This window comes from Theropithecus gelada, chromosome 16 (assembly GCF_003255815.1).
Source record: "Theropithecus gelada isolate Dixy chromosome 16, Tgel_1.0, whole genome shotgun sequence".
Classification (NCBI taxonomy): Eukaryota; Metazoa; Chordata; class Mammalia; order Primates; family Cercopithecidae; genus Theropithecus; species Theropithecus gelada.
This window is the reverse complement of record NC_037684.1, coordinates 48,643,095-48,665,841: the sequence shown is the minus strand read 5'-3', so window position 1 is coordinate 48,665,841 and position 22,747 is coordinate 48,643,095. Positions and strand designations below refer to the sequence as shown.

Sequence of the window (22,747 nt, the reverse complement as noted above, 5' to 3'; positions counted from 1 at the left end):
TTTTTTTTTTTTTTTTTTTTTTTTTTTTTTTTTTTTTTTTTTGGGACTGAGTCTGGCTCTGTCGCCCAGGCTGGAGTGCAGTGGCCGGATCTCAGCTCACTGCAAGCTCCGCCTCCTGGGTTTACGCCATTCTCCTGCCTCAGCCTCCCGAGTAGCTGGGACCACAGGCGCCCGCCACTTCGCCCGGCTAGTTTTTTTTGTTTTTAGTAGAGACGGGGTTTCACCGTGTTAGCCAGGATGGTCTCGATCTCCTGACCTCGTGATCCGCCCATCTCGGCCTCCCAAAGTGCTGGGATTACAGGCTTGAGCCACCGCGCCCGGCCACATCTTCCTTTCCTTTAAAAACGTTTAAAAGGTGCTAAGTCAGAACCTCTCATCATTCCATCACCAGGGGTCAGGAGGTGTACTTGACTAACAAATACCCTTTGTTTTTCTTTTGTGATTTTTTTTTTTTTTTTTTAATGGAGTCACTCTTGTCACCCAGGCTGGAGTGCAATGGCATGATCTCAGTTCACTGCAACCTGTGCCTCCTGGCTTCAAGCGATTCTCCTGCCTCAGCCTCCTGAGTAGCTGGGATTACAGGCGCCCACCACCACACCCAGCAGATTTTTTATATTTTTACTAGAGACGGGGTTTCACCATGTTGGCCAGGCTGATCTCAAACTCCTGACCTCAGGTGATCCACTCGCCTCAGCCTCCCAAAGTGCTGGGATTACAGGCGTGAGGCACCACGCCCGGCCAGGAGAGTTTTAAAACTTCATAAATGCATTTCATTTCTTCTCAACTTTCTGGTTGTTAAAAGTCAAGTACCTATCACCTGGCCTGGTTGGCGAAAATGCTTTTCAGATTTTTGTTGAGCCGTGGCCTTGCTGTAGTTGCAGTCATTCCAAATGGAGACTGATCTGCTCGGCAAATGTGAGAACTGTTCTCTCTGTGTTCCTGGGTGAGCAATTCAAGCTCTCTGTGGGACTGGGAACCTTAATTATTGAACTACCTTTGCTGGTTATCTCATCACTAAAATTCTTAATAGTTTATCTGCACTGTGGGTGTTTTTCATGATTTGGCACACAGCATAGCAGGCAGCATTGCCAAGATGTTTTTCATGTTGCAGAAAAACTGTAACAGATGGAGGTGGTGATTGTAAAGCACTTATTTAAAGTGTTAGTAATGAATCACTATAGCTTGAAACTGAGTCAGTTAGCCATACTAAGGGAAGTTGAAGAGCATTCTAATAGCTTCTAATAAAATATGTAATCAGGCACCTGAAGAGAACTGACTTTGAGTGGCTTCCCAGTACTGTTACCCCCGCCAGGGCCCTTAGAATTTGTTCCTAGGGGTTAAAGTCTTTTAAAAGCATGCGTGCATGTGTGTTTTCTCTTTTCTAGGAACTTGAAATTATGTAGTAGATACCACTAGAATTCATGAAATTTGTCTTTAAGTCATAGCAGAATTTCAGTATTGCTCCTTTGGGATTGACTGAGTGATACTCAGGAGTTAGACTAGTTTTACCTGGGTTCTTTGAATAACTGGGGACACCGCACTGGCTTATGTTGAATTTCTGCACTGCAGGGACCAGCTATAAATAGTGTTTTTGGTTTTTTACATGTTAAGAGCTTGAAAATGTAATTCTTCCCATCATTCATGCACAAATGCTCTCACACAAATTGCTTCACAGATTGATAAAACTTTGAATAATTTTTCCCTGAAGAAATGTTGAACTTTCTGCAAGCTGTTGCAACTGGAATGCTTGTTGAAAGGCTTGATGGGACCATAAATGTACAGCTTATTTCTTTAAAAAAAAAATGATTTCTATTTTTTATTCATTTTCAGATGACTGAATATGTTCAGGCTAGAAAATATCCCCTTATTTCAAAATGCAGCAATCTATAAACAAAATACTTGCCATTTTTCTAAATGACACCTTTTTCTATAATTTGTATAGAAAATTAATTGCAAGGACCGGGTGCTTTGGCTGACGCCTGTAATTCCAACACTTTGGGAGGCCGAGGTGGGTGGATCCCTTGAGGTCAGGAGTTTGAGACCACCCTGGCCAATATGGCGAAACTCCATTTCTACTAAAAATACAAAAACATTAGCCGCGTGTGGTAGCTGGCGCCTGTAATCCTAGCTACTTGGGAGGCTGAGGCACGAGAATTACTTGAACCCAGGAAGCAGAGATGGCAGTGAGCTGAAATGGCGCCATTGCACTCCAGCCTGGGTAACAAGAGCAAAACTCCGTCTCAAAAAAAAAAAAAAAAAAAAAGGAAAAGAAAAATTTATATATCATTATAGTTAAGTGAATTTTCACAAACAAAACACACCCAGGTCAGTAAATGTGAGATAAACAGCACCTCCGGAGTTCCTTCATGTCCCCTTCCATTGACTTGTACGTATATATATATATTTTTTGAAGTGAACATAAACTCAAGATTTTATTGTCTTCATAATAAAACAAAAGATTACACTTAGAAGTGGATCACTTGGTCCTTTCTCTTCTTATCTTCTCCCAGTTCAAAATGCTTGCATCTTTTAATAGCCAGCATTCTCTTAGATCTGCAATTGGGCTCAACGCACTCAAGCCTTAGCACAGTCTTTGTGGTTTCAGCCTTTTTCCGGAAAATCAGCTTAGTCTGCCCACCGTAGCCACTCTGCTTCCTGTCATAACGCCGCTTTCCCTGGGCATACAGAGAATCCTTGCCCCTCTTGTACTGTGTCACTTCGTGGGGTTGGTGCTTGCCACACTTCTTACAGAGAGTCCAGCTAGTTGTAGGAACGTTGACCGTTTGCGTCAGTGTTATCAGCACAGAAAGGACTTGTATATTTTTAATTCCTCTGTAGAAAGCTCACCTCATTCCTCATCTCTTAAATTTCTTCCTGATTTGGGCTCTTAACATTATTTTCAATCTCTTTGCAAAAAAAAAGAACTCTCTTCACTGAAACTTGTCTCTTCCTCCTTTCATAATCTCATCTCTTGATCAATCTGCTTCCGTTAAACCAAAGTGTCTTGTGTGGCTACAAAGTCATAACTCGAGGGAATATGGGGGTTGGAATAGAAAATGCAGCTGTGGGGTAGTAGCTAAAAACATTCCTTAGAGATTTTAAAGCTGAAGGAAACTTTTTTTGTGAACTCACCCATGGATTTGTGCAGAGGGAGTGAATAAGCAAGTGAAGAAGACACGGTGATGGGAGCAGCTTGTTCATGCTCAGGAGTCTGAGTAGGCCTTTAAAAATTATTTGTGGCCAAGCACGGTGGCTCCTTTCTGTAATCCCAGCACTTTGGGAGGCCAAGGTGGGCAGATCACCTGAGGCCAGGAGTTTGAGACCAGCCTGGCCAACATGGTGAAACCTTGTCTCTACTAGAAATACAAAAATTAGCTGGGTATGGTGGCGCACACCTGTAATCCCAGCTGCTTGGGAGGCTGAGGCCCTTGAATCGCTTGAACCCGGGAGGTGGAGGTTGCAGTGAGCTGAGATCATGCCACTCCACTCCAGCCTGGGTGACAGAGCAACAGAGCAAGACTCTCTCAAAAAAAAAAAAAAAATTACATTTTTAAAAACATTAATTCCATGTTTTCCTGCTTTCTGGGGGAGAAAAACATACTAAACACCAAGTAATAATTTTTATTCTGTAGACAGCCATAGTTCTAAGTTGATGTCAAACTGGGAGTTGCCCTGGAGTTGTGTTTATTGGGGGAGGGGACACTTTTTAGGGAGATTTGCCTCTGTCTTGGTGAAGGTGACAAGAAGACAGTGTAGCTCTATGAACTCCTGGCAGGTAAGTAGTTACCTTTTTCTGCAAAGTTATTGGTCACAAACCGAAAGTGTCCCTTTCTAATGATTACTTTGTTCTGTTTTGATGCACAAATAGGTTACAAGCAGCTCTTTGTCAGTCTGACTCTCGTCTGTCTTCCAAGAACAAGTGTATACAGTAAAAGTAGACATACCTCACCATTTCAGGAGTTAAGACATTTTCAAAAACTCCTCATAGCTGGTATGGTTGCACGCACCTGTAGTCCCAGCTACTCCAGCCTGAGCAACATAGTGAAACTCTGTCTCTGAAATGAAATAATAAATATTGTTTATAAGCCTGTGGGGTTTTTATTATTACTATAGGATGATGCTTTATAAGATCATTATTAGACCACATTTTCCTTCTAGACCTTATTTTTGGTAGATCACAGAATCCTGGCCTTAAATAACTTTTTTTTTTTTTTTTAATTTTTTTTTTTTTTGAGACAGAGTCTCGCTGGGTCTCCCAGGCTGGAGTGCAGTGGTGTGATCTCGGCTCACTGCAAGCTCCGCCTCCCGGGTTCACGCCATTCTCCCGCCTCAGCCTCCCAAGTAGCTGGGACTACAGGCGCCCGCCACCACGCCCTGCTAGTTTTTTGTATTTTTAGTAGAGACGGGGTTTCACCATGTTAGCCAGGATAGTCTCGATCTCCTGACCTCGTGATCCACCCGCCTCGGCCTCCCAAAGTGCTGGGATTACAGGCCTGAGCCACCGCGCCCGGCCAAATAACTTTTAAAGTAGCTCCTTTTCTCAAAGGCTATTCAGAGTTTTCTGTGCTGCCAGTACAGGGGCAGGTGGTGGTGGCCTGGCAGGATTGAAGCGCACTTTCCCTCCTCAAACTTGTCCTTGGTGTATACTTTATAATTGTCTATCAATGCAGCACCATTGCTGGCCACAGCGCAATGCAGTGGTTTTAAAATGAAGATTTTAAAATTATGAGTGTATCTTGCATATATTGTTTTATCTCATTCCAGTGTTTAATGTAATTTAAGAGAAATGAAATGACGACTAAAAGAGTTTTCATCAATACTCTTAATGTGTGTGTGACTCTTGGAAACTTTGAATACGCTGGGATTTACCAGTAGCTAATTTTTTTGAGAGTTTGCTACACATATTTATTAGCTCTTGCAGGATTTACCAGCTTATCCTAAGCATTGAAACCCAGTGTCTGGCACCTGCAGCCAGAGTTTGGCAAGCATGGCAGATAAGCACCAGCATTGCAAAGCTCTGCAGGGCATACTCTCTATTAAGAAAGAAATTAGCCTAGAGTAGTCATTAAGGCAGCCTGGCCAGTTGTTGATTATCTGTCATTCTTATCTGCCGTTTCTATTGCATCTCACTTTGAATGGCAGTACACAGACAGCACTCACTTTAGAGCAATCCAGCTTCTAATTGGCTATGAGTACAGCATTGTTCAACATCTTGAATAAATCGTTTTGTAAAGAATTTTACCAGTTTCCTCTCAGAACTTTGTTATGTAGTGTAGATTACCACTGTACTAGCCAACATTTTCCTGGGCCCACCATTTTGGGGTTGTATTCACATTTCTGTTTTATCTTTTACCAACCTTATGCCTTCCGCCCTTTGCCTTTTGTTGTAAGTCTAGAATTCATAGAGTGGCTTTCACACTGTACCTGATTCTGTTCTGCGCTGTATATACTAGTCCCCCCTTACCTGCGGCCAGTTGCAGTCCAACATATATGTAATATATTTCGGCCAAGCGCAGCGGCTCACACCTGTAATTTAACACTTAGGTAAGCTGAAGCAGGAGGATACTTGAACCCAGGAGTTCAAGACCAGCCTGGGCAACATGGCAAGTGCCTGTAGTCCCAGGTACTCAGGAGGCTGAGATGGGAGGATCGCTTGAACCCAGGAAATTGAGATGCCATGAGCCGTGATGGGGCCACTGTACTCCAGCGTGGGCAGCAGAGCAAGACCCTGACTCAAAAGCAGAAAAAAAGATATTTTGAGAGAGAACACATTCACATAAATTTTTATTACAGTATATTGTTACAACTTTTCTTTTACACTTTTTAAATATAAAGACAGGGTTTCACTATGTTGCCCAGGCTGGTCCCAAACTCCTGGGCTAAAGCAGTCTTCCCACCTTAGCCTTCCAGACTGCCAGGATTAATTATAGGTAGGACTGGCATGGTGGCTCACACCTGTAATTCTAGCACTTTGGGAGGCTGAGGCAGGAGAATCCCTTGAGTATAGGAGTTCAAGAATAGCCTGGGCAAAATAAATAAATAAATCTAAAAATCTAAAAAATAATAATAAACTTATAGGTATGTGTATAGTGTAGGAAAAAGCATAGCATATCTAGAGTCCTGTACTATCCATGGTTTCAGGCACCCACTGGAGGTCTTGAAACGTGTCCATCATGATAAGGAGGACTACTGTATTACTGTACACATTACAGTGTCATGGCCTGGCCTATCTGTGCAATTCAAGAGGCAGCATTGGAGAGAACGGTCATTGGGAATACGAAAGTCTGGACGTGATGTTAGCTCTCTGGGGTCACTACCTCATAACCTGGGGTGGCCATTGGTCTGTTTTTTTACATCTGTAGAATGCAGTGGTTCAGTTACAGGATTTCCAAGGCGTTTGCCTGAATTGTGCTGGTTGATATACATTCAGCACTATCTGACTTTAATACAGTGTGGCATTTGGGTTATTGAACTGAGTAGGATTTGCCATGCTTTTTCCTTAAAATAGTTGTCCCATACGAGGGCATATGGTTGTCTTCAGGAGCAGCAGTGTTCTGGAGCTGTTTGGTGGTGACCCATACTTGCAGTAACCAAGAGAAGCCATGAGGGGATCAGGACTTATCACTGTAGATTCTGGAGGTCGGTTGGAAGATCTCTAGAGGAGTCTGATAAAAGGTTCTGTAGATGCTCAGTTCTACTGTGTCACCTGTCTCTCCCAGAGAGCAGACTTTGTCTTCATCAGGCTCCCTTATTCTCCTTTGTGTTTGCCATTTTCCAGAACCTCCTCTCCAGGTTTCTCTCTTAGAAAAAACAAACAAAACAAAAAAACTGGCTGGGCACAGTGGCTCACACCTGTAATCCCAGCAATTTGAGAGGCCAAGGTGGTCAGATCACCTGAGGCCAGGAGTTCAAGACGAACCTGGCCAACATGGTGAAACCCCATCTCTACTAAAAATACAAAAATTAGCTGGGCAATGTGGCATGCACCTGTAATCCCAGCTATTCGGGAGGCTGTGGCAGGAGAATCACCTGAACCCAGGAGGTAGAGGCTGCAGTGAGCCGAGATCGCGCCACTGCACTTCAACCTGGGCAACAGAGCGAGACTCCGTCTGAAAAAAGAAAGAAAACTAGGCCGGGCGCGGTGGCTCAAGCCTGTAATCCCAGCACTTTGGGAGGTCGAGACGGGCGGATCACGAGGTCAGGAGATCGAGACCATCCTGGCTAACACGGTGAAACCCCGTCTCTACTAAAAATACAAAAAAACTAGCCGGGCGAGGTGGCGGGCGCCTGTAGTCCCAGCTACTCGGGAGGCTGAGGCAGGAGAATGGCGTAAACCCGGGGGTCGGAGCTTGCAGTGAGCGGAGATCTGGCCACTGCACTCCAGCCTGGGCGACAGAGCGAGACTCCGTCTCAAAAAAAAAAAAAGAAAAAAGAAAGAAAACTAACTCTTGCCATTCTTCTTTCTCCTTCCTTACTGAGGGTTTCATTCCAGATGTTTGGGAGCCTGACTTTTCATTTTCAGAGATAATTTCTGTTTCATTTTGACAGAGTTTAACATAATGCCGGTTGTTTGAAGTTACAAGGAGTCTTATATCCGTATAACTGATAATACTTTGAATGAAACCGTTCACAAACCTAAAAGGCAGCATAATTGTAACTACCTTTTTAAAGGGAAAAGGAAATGATTGGGGTTTTTTGTTGTCTTATTTCTTTTCAGGTTTTGAACGAAGAATGTGATCAGAACTGGTACAAGGCAGAGCTTAATGGAAAAGACGGCTTCATTCCCAAGAACTACATAGAAATGAAACCACATCCGTAAGTTGAGTTCCATTAGTCTTGCAAGGGTTGGACCCACCTCCTTGTTTCAAACACTCTTTTTAAAACTGAGATCACTGGGATGGATGTCATACTTTTTATTCACGTTTCTAGGGAATTAACAAAGGATATTGATCGTACATGTTAACAGTATATAATAATACATAATAGTCAATAATATTATATGTTTTAGATCGATAATTTAAAGCTTTCCGTGATCTTCAAAAATAAAACAATAGTTGTGCGGGTCCGTAATTCTTTTTCTGTTCAGCATGTCTCGGGGCCAGATATGTTTCATAATTCTGCATTTTTTTTGAGTTTTGGAAAAGGTACTTAGATGATTTTGTGTTTATATGTGCTAATCCTGTGGGACAGTATCTTAATATCTTTGTATCCCCAGAGCACAGTGCTTGGCATCTAATAGTTCTCAATAATTGTTTATCCTAGTGTTCCTACTTCTGAGAGAACAAAATAGGCTGTCCTCCAGGCTGCTGGGAGCAGTCAATATTTTTAATTTTTTTCAGAAGCTACCCCGCCACGATTTTATTGATAACGCAACATAGTGGAACCCCAGGAGCTCCTGCAGACCACTGTCCTCCCATCCTCACCTACCCCTCATTCACGGGCCCTGCTGCTAGCACAGAAGCAGTTGTTGGCTTGCCTTGCAAGTGTGTCAGGGGAGCCGAGGCTTTCCACGCTCAGACTAGAATGCCATTGGACATTGTCCGCTTGCTTTTACACCAGCTGGTGGCGGAGACTTTCAGGTGGCTTGTTGCATCTTGAGTGAGAGGGGCCTGTTGGATCACAGCACATCCTCCCCAGGTCCCATATAAGTCACATAATTTATGAACTTCTGTTTCCTTCAGTCGTCCTGAAAAGAAACTGTAGGTCAAGGTTTGGCTAAACTTTTTCTGTGAAGAGCCAGATAGCAAGTAATTTGGGCTTTGTGGGCTGCATACAATCCTGTCAAATATTCCTCGTAAAAATTTTCTTTTAACAATCGAGTAGAAATTTTAAAAACAGTCTTAGATTATGGGCAGATTTCAGCCAAAGGCCATTGTTTGCTGGCTCCTTCATTAGATCCAAACACAACATCGACTTCAGTTCCCTTTTATTTTCATGTGTTCAGATTGAAAGGGAATTCAACAGAACATCATACTATACTTCTTATATGACATGCCTGTGGCTCGAAATTCTTATTTTTCTTCAGTGTTTCGGGTAACACAGGCATTTAAATCTGACTGTTGAGGAAAGATAGGAAAGGCTACCTTCCTTGGAAAGTTGTAGTTACTGCCAGGCTGACTGGGACAGTCACTCCCTTGCCTTGACCTTTTGCCCCCACTATGAAGAACTTTAGAAGAATTGATTGAGAAGCGTCCAGCACAGGCTCAGCTGTGTTGTTATTTTCAGACTCTGGCCAAAGGTTGGGCAGTGCTTAGCCACTCTGAGCTCTGAAAAGGCAACTAGCAACTGAAAAACCCTTATTTATTCAGGTCTACCATATTGTTGACAAAGAGCATGCTTGTGCCTGTGTAGGGTGCGGCCTTGCAGACGCGGTTGCTGTTGTATAGGGCTGCTCTGTGACTGGATGCTTGTGTGTATAGGGTCAGGGTCCCCACCAGGCCTTCTCCCCATCCTACCACCTCCTGGTTTTTTTGGGGGGGTTGGGGGGCAGGGGTTATGGAGGAAGAGGGAAGCATAAAATGGAACACCATGTCAATTAATACAGCATTCAAGTTAACAAATTAGACACAGACCACAAAATGATTGTTGGCATTAGTGCTGCAGCGTGAGTTGTATATGCTTGAGGGGTGGATCCAAATATGTGCTTTTCACGTTAAATGCATATGGATGGGAGCCTATAGGATGTAGTAAAGAATTATATTGGAAAATTAGCCTTCTCCCCCCACCCCCTTAGCTCTCGCCCTTGCTATTTCTGTTGTGTAAGCCCACTTTTTTCTGGTTGTTTTTTGTTGTTGTTGTTGTTGTTCTTTTTATGAGACGGAGTCTTGCTCTGTCGCGCAGGCTGGAGTGCAGTGGCACCATCTCAGCTCACCACAACCTCCGCCTGCTGGATTCAAGTGGTTCTCATGCCTCAGCCTCCCGAGTAGCTGGGACTACAGGCGAGTGCCTCCACTCCCAGCAGATTTTTGTATTTTTAGTAGAAATGGGGTTTCACCGTGTTGGCCAAGCTGATCTCAAAGTCTTGGCCTCAAGTGCTGGGATTACAGATGTGAGCCACCGCACCCTGCCAAAGCCCATCTTTTTTTTTTTTTTTTTTTTTGAGACGGAGTCTTGCTCTGTCGCCAGGCTAGAGTGCTGTGACACGATCTTGGCTCACTGCAACCTCCAACTCCCTGGTTCAAGGGATTCTCCTGCCTCTGCCTTCTGAGTAGCTGGAATTACAGGCATGTGCCACCATACTAGTTTTGTATTTTTTAGTAGAGATGGGGTTTCTCCATGTTGGTAAGGATGGTCTCAAACTCCTGACCTCAGGTGATCCACCCACCTCAGCCTCCCAAAGTGCTGGAATTGCAGGCATGAGCCACCGCACCCAGCCTCCTATTTATTTATTTATTTATTTATTGAGACAGACTCTCACTCTGTTGCCCAGGCTGGAGTGCAGTGGCGCAGTCTTGGCTCACTGCAACCTCCGCCTCCCAGGTTCAAGTGATTCTCCTGCCTCAGCCTCCCGAGTAGCTGGGATTACAGGTGCCTGTCTAATTTTTCTATTTTTGGTAGAAACCGGGTTTCACCATGTTGGCCAGGCTGGTCTCAAACTCCTGACCTCAAGTGATTCGCCCCACCTCAGCCTCCCAAAGTGTTGGGATTACAGGTGTGAGCCACGGGCGCCCAACCTGTCCTTTTATATTTAGAGAGCATTCTATTCTAGTGATACGTGATTTCTCTTGTGTGGCCTGATTTCCAGGCACTGCAGGCCCTAGCCTTGAGTTATTTGCAGAAGCAGGAGGATCTATTATCCCAGCTCCTCAGCAGCCTGGCAGTAGAGTATGCAAAATGAGAAAGACTCCAGCAGGTAGATGTCAGACTATTCATAGTTACTAAGGGTCCCTAGAGGCTGACACACACACACAAGGACAAAGTTACTAAGGGAGGCTTCTAAATGCATCCTTCCTAGCAGTTCACATCTTTCTGTTTGAATTTGAGTATAGTATATTATTTTAGGGACATCTTCCAATATGGTTGCTTATAAGTAAGATATGTAAGTTAGTCGGGCGCAGTGGCTCACGACTGTAATCCCAGCAGGTTGGGAGGCCGAGGCAGGCAGATCTTGAGGTTGGGAATTCAAGACCAGCCTGGCCAATATGGTGAAACCCCGTCTCTACTAAAAATACAAAAATTAGCTGGGCATGGTGGTAACCACCTGTAATCCCAGCTACTGGGGAAGCTGAGGCAGAATTGCTTGAACCCAGGAGTTGAAGGTTACAGTGAGCCAAGATCGTGCCACTTGCACTCCAGCCTGGGTGACAGAGTGAGACTCTGTCTAAAAAAAAAAAAAAAAAAAAACGGCCAGACGCGGTGGCTCACACCTGTTGTAATCCCAGCACTTTGGGAGGCCAAGGCAGGCGGATCAACAAGGTTAGGAGATCGAGACCATCCTGGCTAACATGGTGAAACCCCATCTTTACTAGAAATACAAAATATTAGCTGGGCATGGTGGCGGGCCCCTATAGTCCCAGCTACTCAGCTGCTTAGGAGGCTGAGACAGGAGAATGGCATGAACCCGGGAGGCAGAGCTTGTAGTGAGCCAAGATCACGCCACTGCACTCCAGCCTGGGCGACAGAGTGAGATTCCTTCTCAAAAAAAATAAATAAATAAAAGATACGTAAGTCAGATTTACAACTTTAATGGACTAGCTGGTCCATTAAAAGGACTTTTCATATCAAATTAGCATATTAAATGAATGCCGGTTTCCATGTAAATAGGTCTTTATTTGCTATAACTTTTGCTTTTAAAATTGATAACTAAAGACAATTTTAAGAGAACATGGTTTTCACAGTTTCTCCTTCCTAATTAGTTATAGCTTTCATTTGAAATAGCCGGGCAGCTTGACTTTAAGCTCTTGTAGAAGTGTTCCTCTCCTCTTCCTCTTGATAAGCCACAGCCAGTTGCTTCACAGTTTTTCATGAATTTAGCCACTTTTTCTTCTGGCCAAGGTGAATCAGCAATTGGGAACAAAAGAGTCTGCAACTTGCCTCAAAAATCTGAATTTTGCAGCTAACTACTGCACATATGGTAAATTACAATATTCCTAGTGGCTTCTGAAAGCTGAACTCTGAGCAGTGACCACAGAGGCAGGCCTTGAGAGGAATGCTGACCTTAGTTACTGGTAGAGGCACCCTCATACCGTCTGAACCTTTTGCCTTTGGGCTGTTAGCAGAAGTAACCCTGCCTCCAGCTCCTGGCCCTCCAGCTTTCCTCCCCACTTTCCCTTAGTCCCACTGTGGTGAAGCCAGGACCTTATCACATGGCTGCAGGAAGGGGCCAGTCTCTCCTTGGCCAGTTCATCCCCTACACCAAACCCAAAGGCCTGGGCTTTTCCCCAGACGCCTTTGTCATGAGTCAGTAGGGAGTCCAGGGCACTTTGACCTGGAAGACCCATTTTCAAATGTCTTCCTCGATAGAAAGAGTGACCCATGATTAGTGCCTTGGGTGAGTCGCTTTCTGGGAAATGGAGTAGGGTAAAGACCTTTGAAGGTCCATCTCTGGGGACCTGACCCAATGTCGATCTTGGGCACTGTGAGGCTGGAGGATGAGGAGGGAGGCCCCTTCCTCTGGCAAGGAGTGTTGTGTTACTCAAATTTTGAAGGCTGGATATCCCGTTTCTTTGTGGGGAAGCAGATGTTGACCAGCTTGCCTTCCTTCCTTAGGTGGTTTTTTGGCAAAATCCCCAGAGCCAAGGCAGAAGAAATGCTTAGCAAACAGCGGCACGATGGGGCCTTTCTTATCCGAGAGAGTGAGAGCGCTCCTGGGGACTTCTCCCTCTCTGTCAAGTAAGTATTTCCTGCTGCAGTTGCCGGGAATCCTGTCTCTGACTGATCCAAATTGTGAAGCCATCGGTCAGGTGCCTGGCTACACACAAAATGGTGGAGGCTTAGCCTAAACAGTATCTTCATTTCACATTAAAATCCTAATTTCTGGCTCCTCTCAAAATGAGTTCTAGAAGCACTGGATGTAGATTCCCATGTGGACACAGCCTTCAGGAGGTGAGCAGCACACCTGCAGCCAGCCGGAGCCTGCCAGTTTTCCCTAGTGCCCAGCACTCCTGAGCTTCTGCCCTCTGAGGGATTCCCGCAGTTCTCTCAAATGGAATAGTGGCACGCCTGTCGGCTGCCTTGGCTTGCCTTGCTCAGATCCCCTGGCTTAAATCCACCAGCCCCATCCTAGGCCCTCACAGTCACTTAAGAAGGCTGCTGCAGGGGATTTGGGGCTTGCATTTCCGGTGGAAAGTTGAGGTGTGAAAGGGAGCAGGTAAGCAGGGAATGGAGAAGACAAGAAGTTCTGTCGCCATGGAGAATTGTGGAGAATAGAAATCAGCACTTGAAGATTCTCAACAATTCGCACCGCATCTGTGAAGTCAGGATTTTGAATTAAATTGTTATTTCTATATGTTTTTTACTTTCAGTTCTTTTCTAGTTAATGTATTATCATAGGACCCTCCCTAGGAGTCTGACAGATCACTTCATCACTTGTATATAAAGAAGTGATTAGGTTCAACATTCAGATCACTACTTAATTTACATTACATTAAGATTGTTTTTGAGGCCGGGGCCGAGGTGGCTCAAGCCTGTAATCCCAGCACTTTGGGAGGCCGAGACGGGCGGATCACGAGGTCAGGAGATCGAGACCATCCTGGCTAACACGGTGAAACCTCATCTCTACTAAAAAATACAAAAAACTAGCCAGGTGAGGTGGCAGGTGCCTGTAGTCCCAGCTACTCGGGAGGCTGAGGCAGGAGAATGGCGGGAACCCGGGAGGCGGAGCTTGCAGTGAGCTGAGATCCGGCCACTGCACTCCAGCCTGGGCAACAGAGCCAGACTCTGTCTCAAAAAAAAAAAAAAATGACCAGCCTGGCCAACATGGTGAAACCCCGTCTCTACTAAAAATAGAAAATAACGCAGGCATAGTGGCACACACCCGTAGGCCCAGCAACTCAGGAGGTTAAAGCCAGAGAATCAGTCGAATCCAGGAGGCGGAGGTTGTAGTGAGGCGAGATGGCGCCACTGCACTTCAGCCTGGGCGACGAGCAAAACTCTGTCTCAAAAAAATTTTAAAAAGCTGGGGACAGTGGCTCACACCTGTAATCCTAGCACTTTGGGAGGCCAAGGCAGGCGGATCACCTGAGGTCAGGAGTTCGAGACCAGCCTGGCCAACATGGTGAAACCCTGTCTCTACTAAAAAAAATACAAAAATGGCCTGGGCTTGGTGGCATGCATGTGCCTGTAATCCCAGCTACTCAGGAGGCTGAGACAGGAGAATCACTTGAACCCGGGAGGAGGATGAGCCAAGATCACGCCACTACACTCCAGCCTGAGTGACAGAGCAAGACTATGTCTCAAAAAAAAGAATAAATGAATGAACTGAGTATCTTATTTGGTTTTAGAATCACTTAATGTGTGATTAAAATGTAGATTTTTTTTTGAAATGTAGATTTTAAATTTATAGTTGTGGCCCAGCATGGTGGCTCAAGCCTGTAATTCCAGCACTTTGGGAGGCAGAGGCGGGTGGATTGCCTGAGCTCAGGAGTTCGCTACCAGCCTGAGCAACATGGCAAAACCCCATCTCTGCAAAAATCGAAAATTAGCCAGGCGTGGTGGCTCTTGCCTGTAGTCTCAGCTATTTTGGGGACTGAGGTGGGAGGATTGCTTGAGCCTCGGAGGTCGAGGCTGCAGTGAGCCAAGATCATACCACTGCACTCCAGCCTGGGTAAAAGAGCAAGACTCCATCTTTAAAAAAGAAAAGAAAAACTGTCACCTTTCTTTAGTTTTATGCTGACCCAAATGTAACTGAAACCATATAAAATGAGGAGAACAAGCAATAAATCGCTGGGTGGTGGCCAAAACCACGGGGGCAGCCACGTGCTCGGCTGGAGGCTGCCTGTTTGCTCAGCAGAAGCTCTCAAACTTCCATTTTCTCAAGTAGAATCTTTTAAGGATTTAATGCATTTATTGTTTTAGAAGCAAAACAGGTGTCATGACTCTCTTTAACAACACACACACCCCTTTGCAAAAGAGGTTCAAGAATCAACACTCTTCAGATGTTTCTTAGTTTTAGGATGTTTTGAGCCTGTGATTTGAAACACAGTAGTTAACATGCTGCTCATTATTGGGGCCCTGGGCTCTTTTAGAAACCACCTGCGTTGCATGGGTGGAAGTAGGCCTCTGTGGGGCCAGAAGTGCTGTGGGATATACCCTTGCTAATGAAGCTTTCACCTTTCACATTTTGTCTTACATGTAAAGCAGTATTTTTTCCAAATGCGGGGCATCTTGTGCTCAGTGCTGCCACCTGCTGGATTGATTTTCTGACGCCTTTAGTTTCCGTCAGCTGAAAGACTGAAGGAGAGGAGGGACTCCATTCATTGAACAAGCACTCTCAGAGAATGCCTTTTTTTTTTTTTTTTTTTTTTTTTGAGACGGAGTCTCGTTTGTCGCCCAGGCTGGAGTACAGTGTCCCAATCTCGGCTCATTGCAAGCTCTGCCTCCTGGGTGCAAGCGATTCTCCTGCCTCAGCCTCCTGAGTAGCTGGGACTACAGGCACATGCACATGCCACCACACCTGGCTAAATTTTTGTATTTTTAGTAGAGATGGGGTTTCACCGTGTTAGCCAAGATGGTCTCAATCTCCTGACCTTGTGATCCGCCCACCTCGGCCTCCCAAAGTGCTGGGATTACAGGCATGAGCCACCGCGCCTGGCCGAGAATGCCTTTTTGAGTGCCTGGCCAGGTGAACAGGACAGGCAGAAGCGCCCTCGCTGGGCTGGTGTTCTAGCCAAATATCCTGTGACAGACCCTGTGAGCTAGTACCAGCCAGCCACACTGTTACCGGTTTTGCTAGCCAGTGTAAAAGGGTGTGATCTGGTGATGGAGAAGCTTTTGGGTTTCGAAGCCTGGGCCTCTTTTATTGTGCCAGTGTGTCCTTTCATTCAGAGACCTTTTCCCCGTGAGTGGATCTAAAATTCCTGAGTGGAAAACATGACTTTGAACTATTCCCAGTTACGAGAGAATTGTTGAAAGTATTTCCAGCCCTCCTCGCCTTCTTCCTACATATAACATTTTAATTATTTTTTGATTCAAAGGAAGTTAAGTCACACTTCTTTGTCTTAAGAAAGGCTGTTTTATTTGTTAGGGTTCAGGGCACATGGACTGTTTTTTTCTTTTTTTTTTTTGAGACAGAGTTTCACTCTTGTTACCCAGGCTGGAGTGCAATGGCGCAATCTCAGCTCACTGCAACCTCCGCCTCCTGGGTTCAAGTGATTCTCCTGCCTTGGTGTCCCGAGTAGCCGGGATTACAGGCATGCACCACCACGCCCAGCTACTTTTGTATTTTTAGTAGAGATGGGGTTTCTCCATGTTGATCAGGCTGGTCTCGAACTCCCAACCTCAAGTGTTCTGCCCGCCTTGGCCTCCAAAGTGTTGGGATTACAGGTGTAAGCCACCGTGCCCAGCCTGGACTCTTTATCTTACAAACATCTTCAGAATGAGAGTGACTGATGGCCTGTCCCTGTCTGGTTTCTTCATGTTGTCCTGGTGCCCATCAGTCATAGGGAGGGGTCTGTTCCAGGGACACGCAGTGAGGAAACTTGTTACTCTGCAGTCCCTGAGGAGTGCTGCCGGGACAGTGGTTCTCTCAAGGTATCGCTTATATGGGCAGATAGCCTTCCATTTGCCAGGTTAGAGCCTTTAGCCGGTCCATGTGCTCTCTGTCCCTCCCAGGTTTGGAAACGATGTGCAGCACTTCAAGGTGCTCCGAGACGGAGCGGGCAAGTACTTCCTCTGGGTGGTGAAGTTCAATTCTTTGAATGAGCTGGTGGATTATCACAGATCTACATCTGTCTCCAGAAACCAGCAGATATTCCTGCGGGACATAGAACAGGTGCCACAGGTAAGCCTCATCAGGGTGAGATGGGATCATTTTAGAAATTAAGAATAGCTCCTCAGTGTGCATTCCTGTGGGAAAGGGGAGGTGACCCTCAATCAACATGCAGGCGCCCTTCAGGGATTGCCACTGGGGCTTCTGTGCTCGTTACTGAACACGTTATCCTCCATTCACACTAAAAATTTCTTGTTTCTGGCCCAGCGTAGTAGCTCATGCCAGTAATCCCAGCACTTTGGGAGGCTGAGGCAGGAAGATCACTTGAGGTCAGGAGCTTGAGACTAGCCTGGCCAACATGGTGAAACCCTGTCTCTACTAAAAATACAAAAATTAGCCAGATGTGGTGGCGCCCACCTGCGCTTGGGAAACTGAGATGGAAAAATCGCTTGAACCCAGGAGGTGGAGGTTGCAGTGATCTGAGATTGTACCACTGCACTCCAACCTGGGTGACAGAGGGAGACTCCATCTCAAAAAAAGAAAAAAAGAAAAAGAAAGATTTGTTTTTTTAAATACAGGATTTTTGCTTTTCCAGAGGCAGTGTGTAGCCAGCTTGCCAGTCTTTCTAGGGAGATGGTCTTTAACACACCCACCCAAAGATCCTGTCCCTGGAGGCAAATTATGAGGAAAACTATGCTTGTGAGGGAGTGAGGTCGGCACTGTTCCTGTCCCTCGAGCCCTGGTCATAAGTTACAGTTAGAGTCCCTTATGTTATGCGAGCTCCAGAATTTTAGGCTCTAATATCTTAAGGGTGTGGTAGAAGGGATTTGCAGATTCTGGGCCCACAGCCTAAACACAGACGGCTGTTTCTGAAGAACTTTCCCCTCCAAGCACTGCCTGCCCTCTACTTGATAATACGGCACAGTTGGCCACCCTCCTCTGGGAGACATACTCTAGCATTTTCTGAGCACTGGGAAAGATCACACTAAACCCGCTTGGCCTGTAAACTTAGAAGAGGTAAGAATAAATGGGGGGTTGGGAGATGGGAGGTGAGTTTAGAAAACATGGAGAATTTGGCACGCATTCGTTTCCCCCTGGAACCCGTCTGGCCTCGGAGGTGGCCGGCCACAGACCAGGAATGCAATATGGGTTTTTCCTGCTCCTGTTTTGCAGCAGCCGACATACGTCCAGGCCCTCTTTGACTTTGATCCCCAGGAGGATGGAGAGCTGGGCTTCCGCCGGGGAGATTTTATCCATGTCATGGATAACTCAGACCCCAACTGGTGGAAAGGAGCTTGCCACGGGCAGACCGGCATGTTTCCCCGCAATTACGTCACCCCCGTGAACCGGAACGTCTAAGAATCAAGAAGCAATTATTTAAAGAAAGTGAAAAATGTAAAACACATACAAAAGAATTAAACCCACAAGCTGCCACTAACAGCAGCCTGTGAGGGAGTGCAGAACACCTGGCCGGGTCACCCTGTGACCCTCTCACTTTGGTTGGAACTTTAGGGGGTGGGAGGGGGCGTTGGATTTAAAAATGCCAAAACTTACCTATAAATTAAGAAGAGTTTTTATTACAAATTTTCACTGCTGCTCCTCTTTCCCCTCCTTTGCCCTTTTTTTCATCCTTTTTTCTCTTCTGTCCATCAGTGCATGACGTTTAAGGCCACGTATAGTCCTAGCTGACGCCAATAATAAAAGACAAGAAACCAAGTGGGCTGGTATTCTCTCTATGCAAAATGTCTGTTTTAGTTGGAATGACTGAAAGAAGAACCACTGTTTCTGTGTTCTTCGTATATACACACAAAAAGGAGCGGGCAGGGCAGCTCGATGCCTTTGCTGTTTAACTTCCTCCAGAGGAGGGGGCTTGTAGGAATCTGCCTTCCAGCCCAGACCCCCAGTGTATTTTGTCCAAGTTGGCAGTAGAGTGGGGTAGAAGGAAAGCATGTCGCTGCCTCCATGGCTTCCCTAGAAAGCCTGCCTGGGCCGGGCAGCGCGGTGGCTCACGCCTGTAATCCCAGCACTTTGGGAGGCCAAGGTGGGTGGATCACAAAGTCAGGAGTTCGAGACCAACCTAGCCAACATGGCAAAACCCTGTCTGTACTAAAAATACAAAAATTAGCTGGGTGTGGTGGCATGCGCCTGTAATCCCAGCTACTCGGGAGCCTGAGGCAGGAGAATCACTTGAACCTGGGAGGTGGAGGTTGCAGTGAGCCGAGACCATGCCATTGTACTCCAGCCTGGGTGACAGAGCGAGGCTCCATCTCAAAAAAAAAAAAAAAAAAAAAAAGCCCTCCCAACAGCCTGTCTCTTTCCACTTTGTTGGCCCTTCCAGTGGGATTATCGAGCATGTTGTTTTTTCATAGTGCCTTTTTCCTTATTTCGAGGGTTGCTTCTGAGTGGTGGTGTTTTTTGTTTTTGTTTTTAATTTGTTTTGTTTTAAAATAAGTTAAAGACAGTCCAGAGCTTTTCAGCCAATTTGTCTCCTACTCTGTGTAAATATTTTTCCCTTGGGGCAGGGTAGAGCAAGGGAGACAAGCAGGAGTGGAAGGTGAGGCATTCTCCTGCTTGTACTAAGCCAGGAGGCTTTAAGCTCCAGCTTTAAGGTTTGTGAGCCCCTTGGGGGTTCAGGGAACTGCTTGTCCAGGTTGCAGTGTGAGTGTGACGGGCTACCGGGGCAAGAGGGAAGGTGACCACCCAGCTCTCCCACATCCCACTGGATCTGGCTTACAGGGGGTTGGAAGCCTGTCCTCACTGTCTCGGGGGTTGTGGCCCCCACCCCATCACTGTATGCACACCTGGAACCAGCAAGCCCCAGACAAGGAGAGCGAAGGAGGAAGTCATGGGAACGCAGCCTCCAGTTGTAGCAGGTTTCACCTTATTCCTATGCTGGAGTGCACAATGAGAGTACTCACTTCTCACCTGTCTTGCTCTTAGATTGGGCTGTGGCTTTCATCCTGTGTCCCCCCCTGACCTGTCCAGATGAGCGTGAGGGCAGCATTGGGAAGCCAGAGTGCTGTTTGTGCCTCCCTTGCCAGTGGGCTGTGTTGACTGCTGCTCCCCACCCCTACAGATGGTCCCAGGAAGCAGGGAGAGTTGGGGAAGGCAAGATTGGAAAGACCAAGGCCTCGGCAGAGATCTCTGTCTTTTCTCCACTTCTGGTCCCCTGTAGTGATGTGCCTGTAATCTTTTTCTCCACCCACTCCCCTTTCCACGACAAAAACAAGGCTGCCTCCCTCTCTCCGGAGAGTTGGTGACAGTTGGGCTTCTTGGTCCCAAAACAGCTGATGGGAGTCTCCCTCCGACTCCGAATATGAACAGGGCCTGGGCCTGGAGCGTTCGCTGTGCCAGGAGGCGGCAGCTCTTCTAGGCAGAGCCTGTCCCTGCCTTCCCTCACTCCTCATTCTGCTTCTCCTTTCCTCACTGATGATAAAAGGAATCTGGCATTCTGCACCTGGACCATTTGATTGTTTTATTTTGGAATTGGTGTATATCATGAAGCCTTGCTGAACTAAGTTTTGTGTGTATATATTTAAAAAAAAAAATCAGTGTTTAAAGAAAGACCTATGTACTTAATCCTTTAACTCTGCGGATAGCATTTGGTAGGTAGTGATTAACTGTGAATAATAAACATACAATGAATTCTTCACTTGGTATCTTTTTTTCCCCTTGTCTGCCTTAAAAATTTAAAAACCGCCTTGGGGAGTCAGGAATCTTGGGTCCTTATTTCAGACTCACCCAGCTTACATCCCCCTAGGGGAGCATGTGGGGCTCACAGGCCCTCCTGGGAGCGATGCCCATAGTTAGCTGTCAGTAACTCCTGGGGAGCCTATTAATAGTACAGAATTGCAAACTGCCCCCCATCCTTGGACATTAACTTTGAGGACACAGACATGCCCCACTGTTTCTGATGTAGAGAAACCACTGACCACGCTTTGGGGACTCTGGTCGAGACCAAGGACTTTGGGAGGATAAAGAGCTTGGCTTATTTCGTTCTCCTGTTCTCTGTGTTAAACAAGGAGAAGGACAGAAACACCTATGAAGAAATGATTTTTATGTGCTAAGTAAGTAACTAAAACCTACTTGTTTGCTCAATAGGCTGCTTTTAGGGTGAGACAAGGCATGTTTACACACACGTTGGCTACAGAGACAAAGAATACTTAACAAAAAAGCAATGAGGGCTAGCCATGGTAGCTCATGTCTGTAATCCCAGCACTTTGGGAGGTCAAAGTGGGGGATCACTTGAGCCCAGGAGTTTGAGACCAATCTGGGCAGCATAGGGAGACTCCCCGCCTCTCTACAAAAAGCAAATTAGCCAGATGCAGTGGCACACGCCTGTCTCTTTCCACTTTGTTGGCCCTTCCAGTGGGATTATCGAGCATGTTGTTTTTTCATAGTTACAATTACTTGGGAGGCTGAGGTGGATCACTGGAGCCCAGGAGGTCAAGGCCACAGTGAGCTGTGGTTGCACCACTGCACTCCAGCCTGGGCAGCAGGGTGAGACCTTGTCTCAAAAAAGTAATAAAAAAGGGCCAGGCAGGGTGGCTCACGCCTGTAATCCCAGCGCTTTCGGAGACTGAGGCGGGTGGATCAGGAGGTCAGGAGTTCAAGACCAGCCTAGCCAACATAGTGAAACCCCATCTATACTAAAAATAAAAAACTTAGCGAGGCATGGTGGCGGGCACCTGTAATCCCAGCTACTCGGGAGGCTGAAGCAGGAGAATCGCTTGAACCCAGAAGGTGGAGGTTACAGTGAGCCAAAATCGTGCCACTGCACTCCAGCCTGGGTGACAGAGCAAGATTCCGTCTGAAAAAAAAAAAGGTAATAAGGGCCGGGCTCAGTGGCTTACACCTGTAATCCCAACACTGAGAGGCCGAGGCGGGTGGATTACTTGAGCTCAAGAATGCCAGACCAGCCTAGGCAACATGGTGAAACCCCATGTCTACCAAAAATGACCTGAGTGTGGTGATGCACACCTGTGGTCCCAGCTACTCAGGAGGCTGAGGTGGAGGTTGCAGTGAGCTGAAGTCGTGCCACAGCACTCCAGCCTGAGAGACCTATCACCAAAAAAAAAAAAAAAATACCCAAGAAATCCTGACTTGAATTCTTGATGTAACCACACTGAGCAGGGGAGGTCTGTGGGTCGTTTTGTTTTGTGACACGGTCTTTATCTGCCACCCAGGCTGGAGTGCCGTGGTGCGATCATAACTCACTGCAGACTCAATCTCCTGGGCTCAAGTGATCGTCTCAGCCTCCCAGGTAGCTGGGACTACAGGCATACGCTACTGCACCCGGCTCATTTCATTTTTTTGTACAGTGGGGTCTGTTTCCCAGGCTGGTCTCAGACTCCTGGGCTCAAGATATCCCCCAACCCTTGGCTTCTCAAAGTGCTGGGAATCCAGGCGTGAGCTGTGCCTGGCCTGGGACGTTTTTGACCCTCCCCTGCAGTAGCTATATGTGATAAGGATCTTGACCCAGCGAGAGTCAAGGCTGCTAGTCCTGTGGTCCACTTGGGCTGGCCTCCTTGAAGCTGAGCAGAAGTTTACAAAATGGAGCTATTTAATTGAAAAGGCTGGGCATGGTGACTCATTTAGCCTCATTTGAGGCTGTTTGCTCAATTTGTCCCCTCCCTCGCATTTGACTTGTTTCAGAATTAATGGGAAAATCACTGCTTTTCTGTGATCAGCAGCTGTTTGGTCACAGATTTCTTAGTGATTGTATCTCCCTCCTCAGGGATCTGGGATTCCTGGGAAGGCATCTGGGTGGGGTGCCTTGGGAATTCTCCCAGCCTCTTCCAGGAGCCCTCTGGCCAGTGCAGGCGTGATCTCAGTTCACTGCAAGCTCCACCTCCTGGGTTCACACCATTCTCCTGCCTC

At 46.4% G+C, this 22,747-nt stretch overlaps 1 protein-coding gene across 5 annotated transcripts in view; it reads left to right on the top strand.

Moving 5' to 3' along the window:
* GRB2 (growth factor receptor bound protein 2) overlaps positions 1–20,519 on the top strand; it is an 86,760-nt gene extending 66,241 nt beyond the window's left edge. For 2 of the 5 annotated variants that reach the window (XM_025361044.1, XM_025361046.1), the window contains exons 3-6: positions 7,718–7,815; positions 12,709–12,831; positions 16,771–16,939; positions 18,041–20,519. In XM_025361044.1, the coding sequence (XP_025216829.1) occupies positions 7,718–7,815; positions 12,709–12,831; positions 16,771–16,939; positions 18,041–18,226 (576 nt within the window). In that variant the 3' untranslated portion in view covers positions 18,227–20,519. Of the gene's footprint in view, positions 1–7,717; positions 7,816–12,708; positions 12,832–16,770; positions 16,955–17,464; positions 17,468–18,040 lie in introns of all 5 variants that reach the window. The other 3 variants (XM_025361045.1, XM_025361043.1, XM_025361047.1) reach the window with 3 other exon arrangements.
* Positions 20,520–22,747: the final 2,228 nt, after the last annotated feature.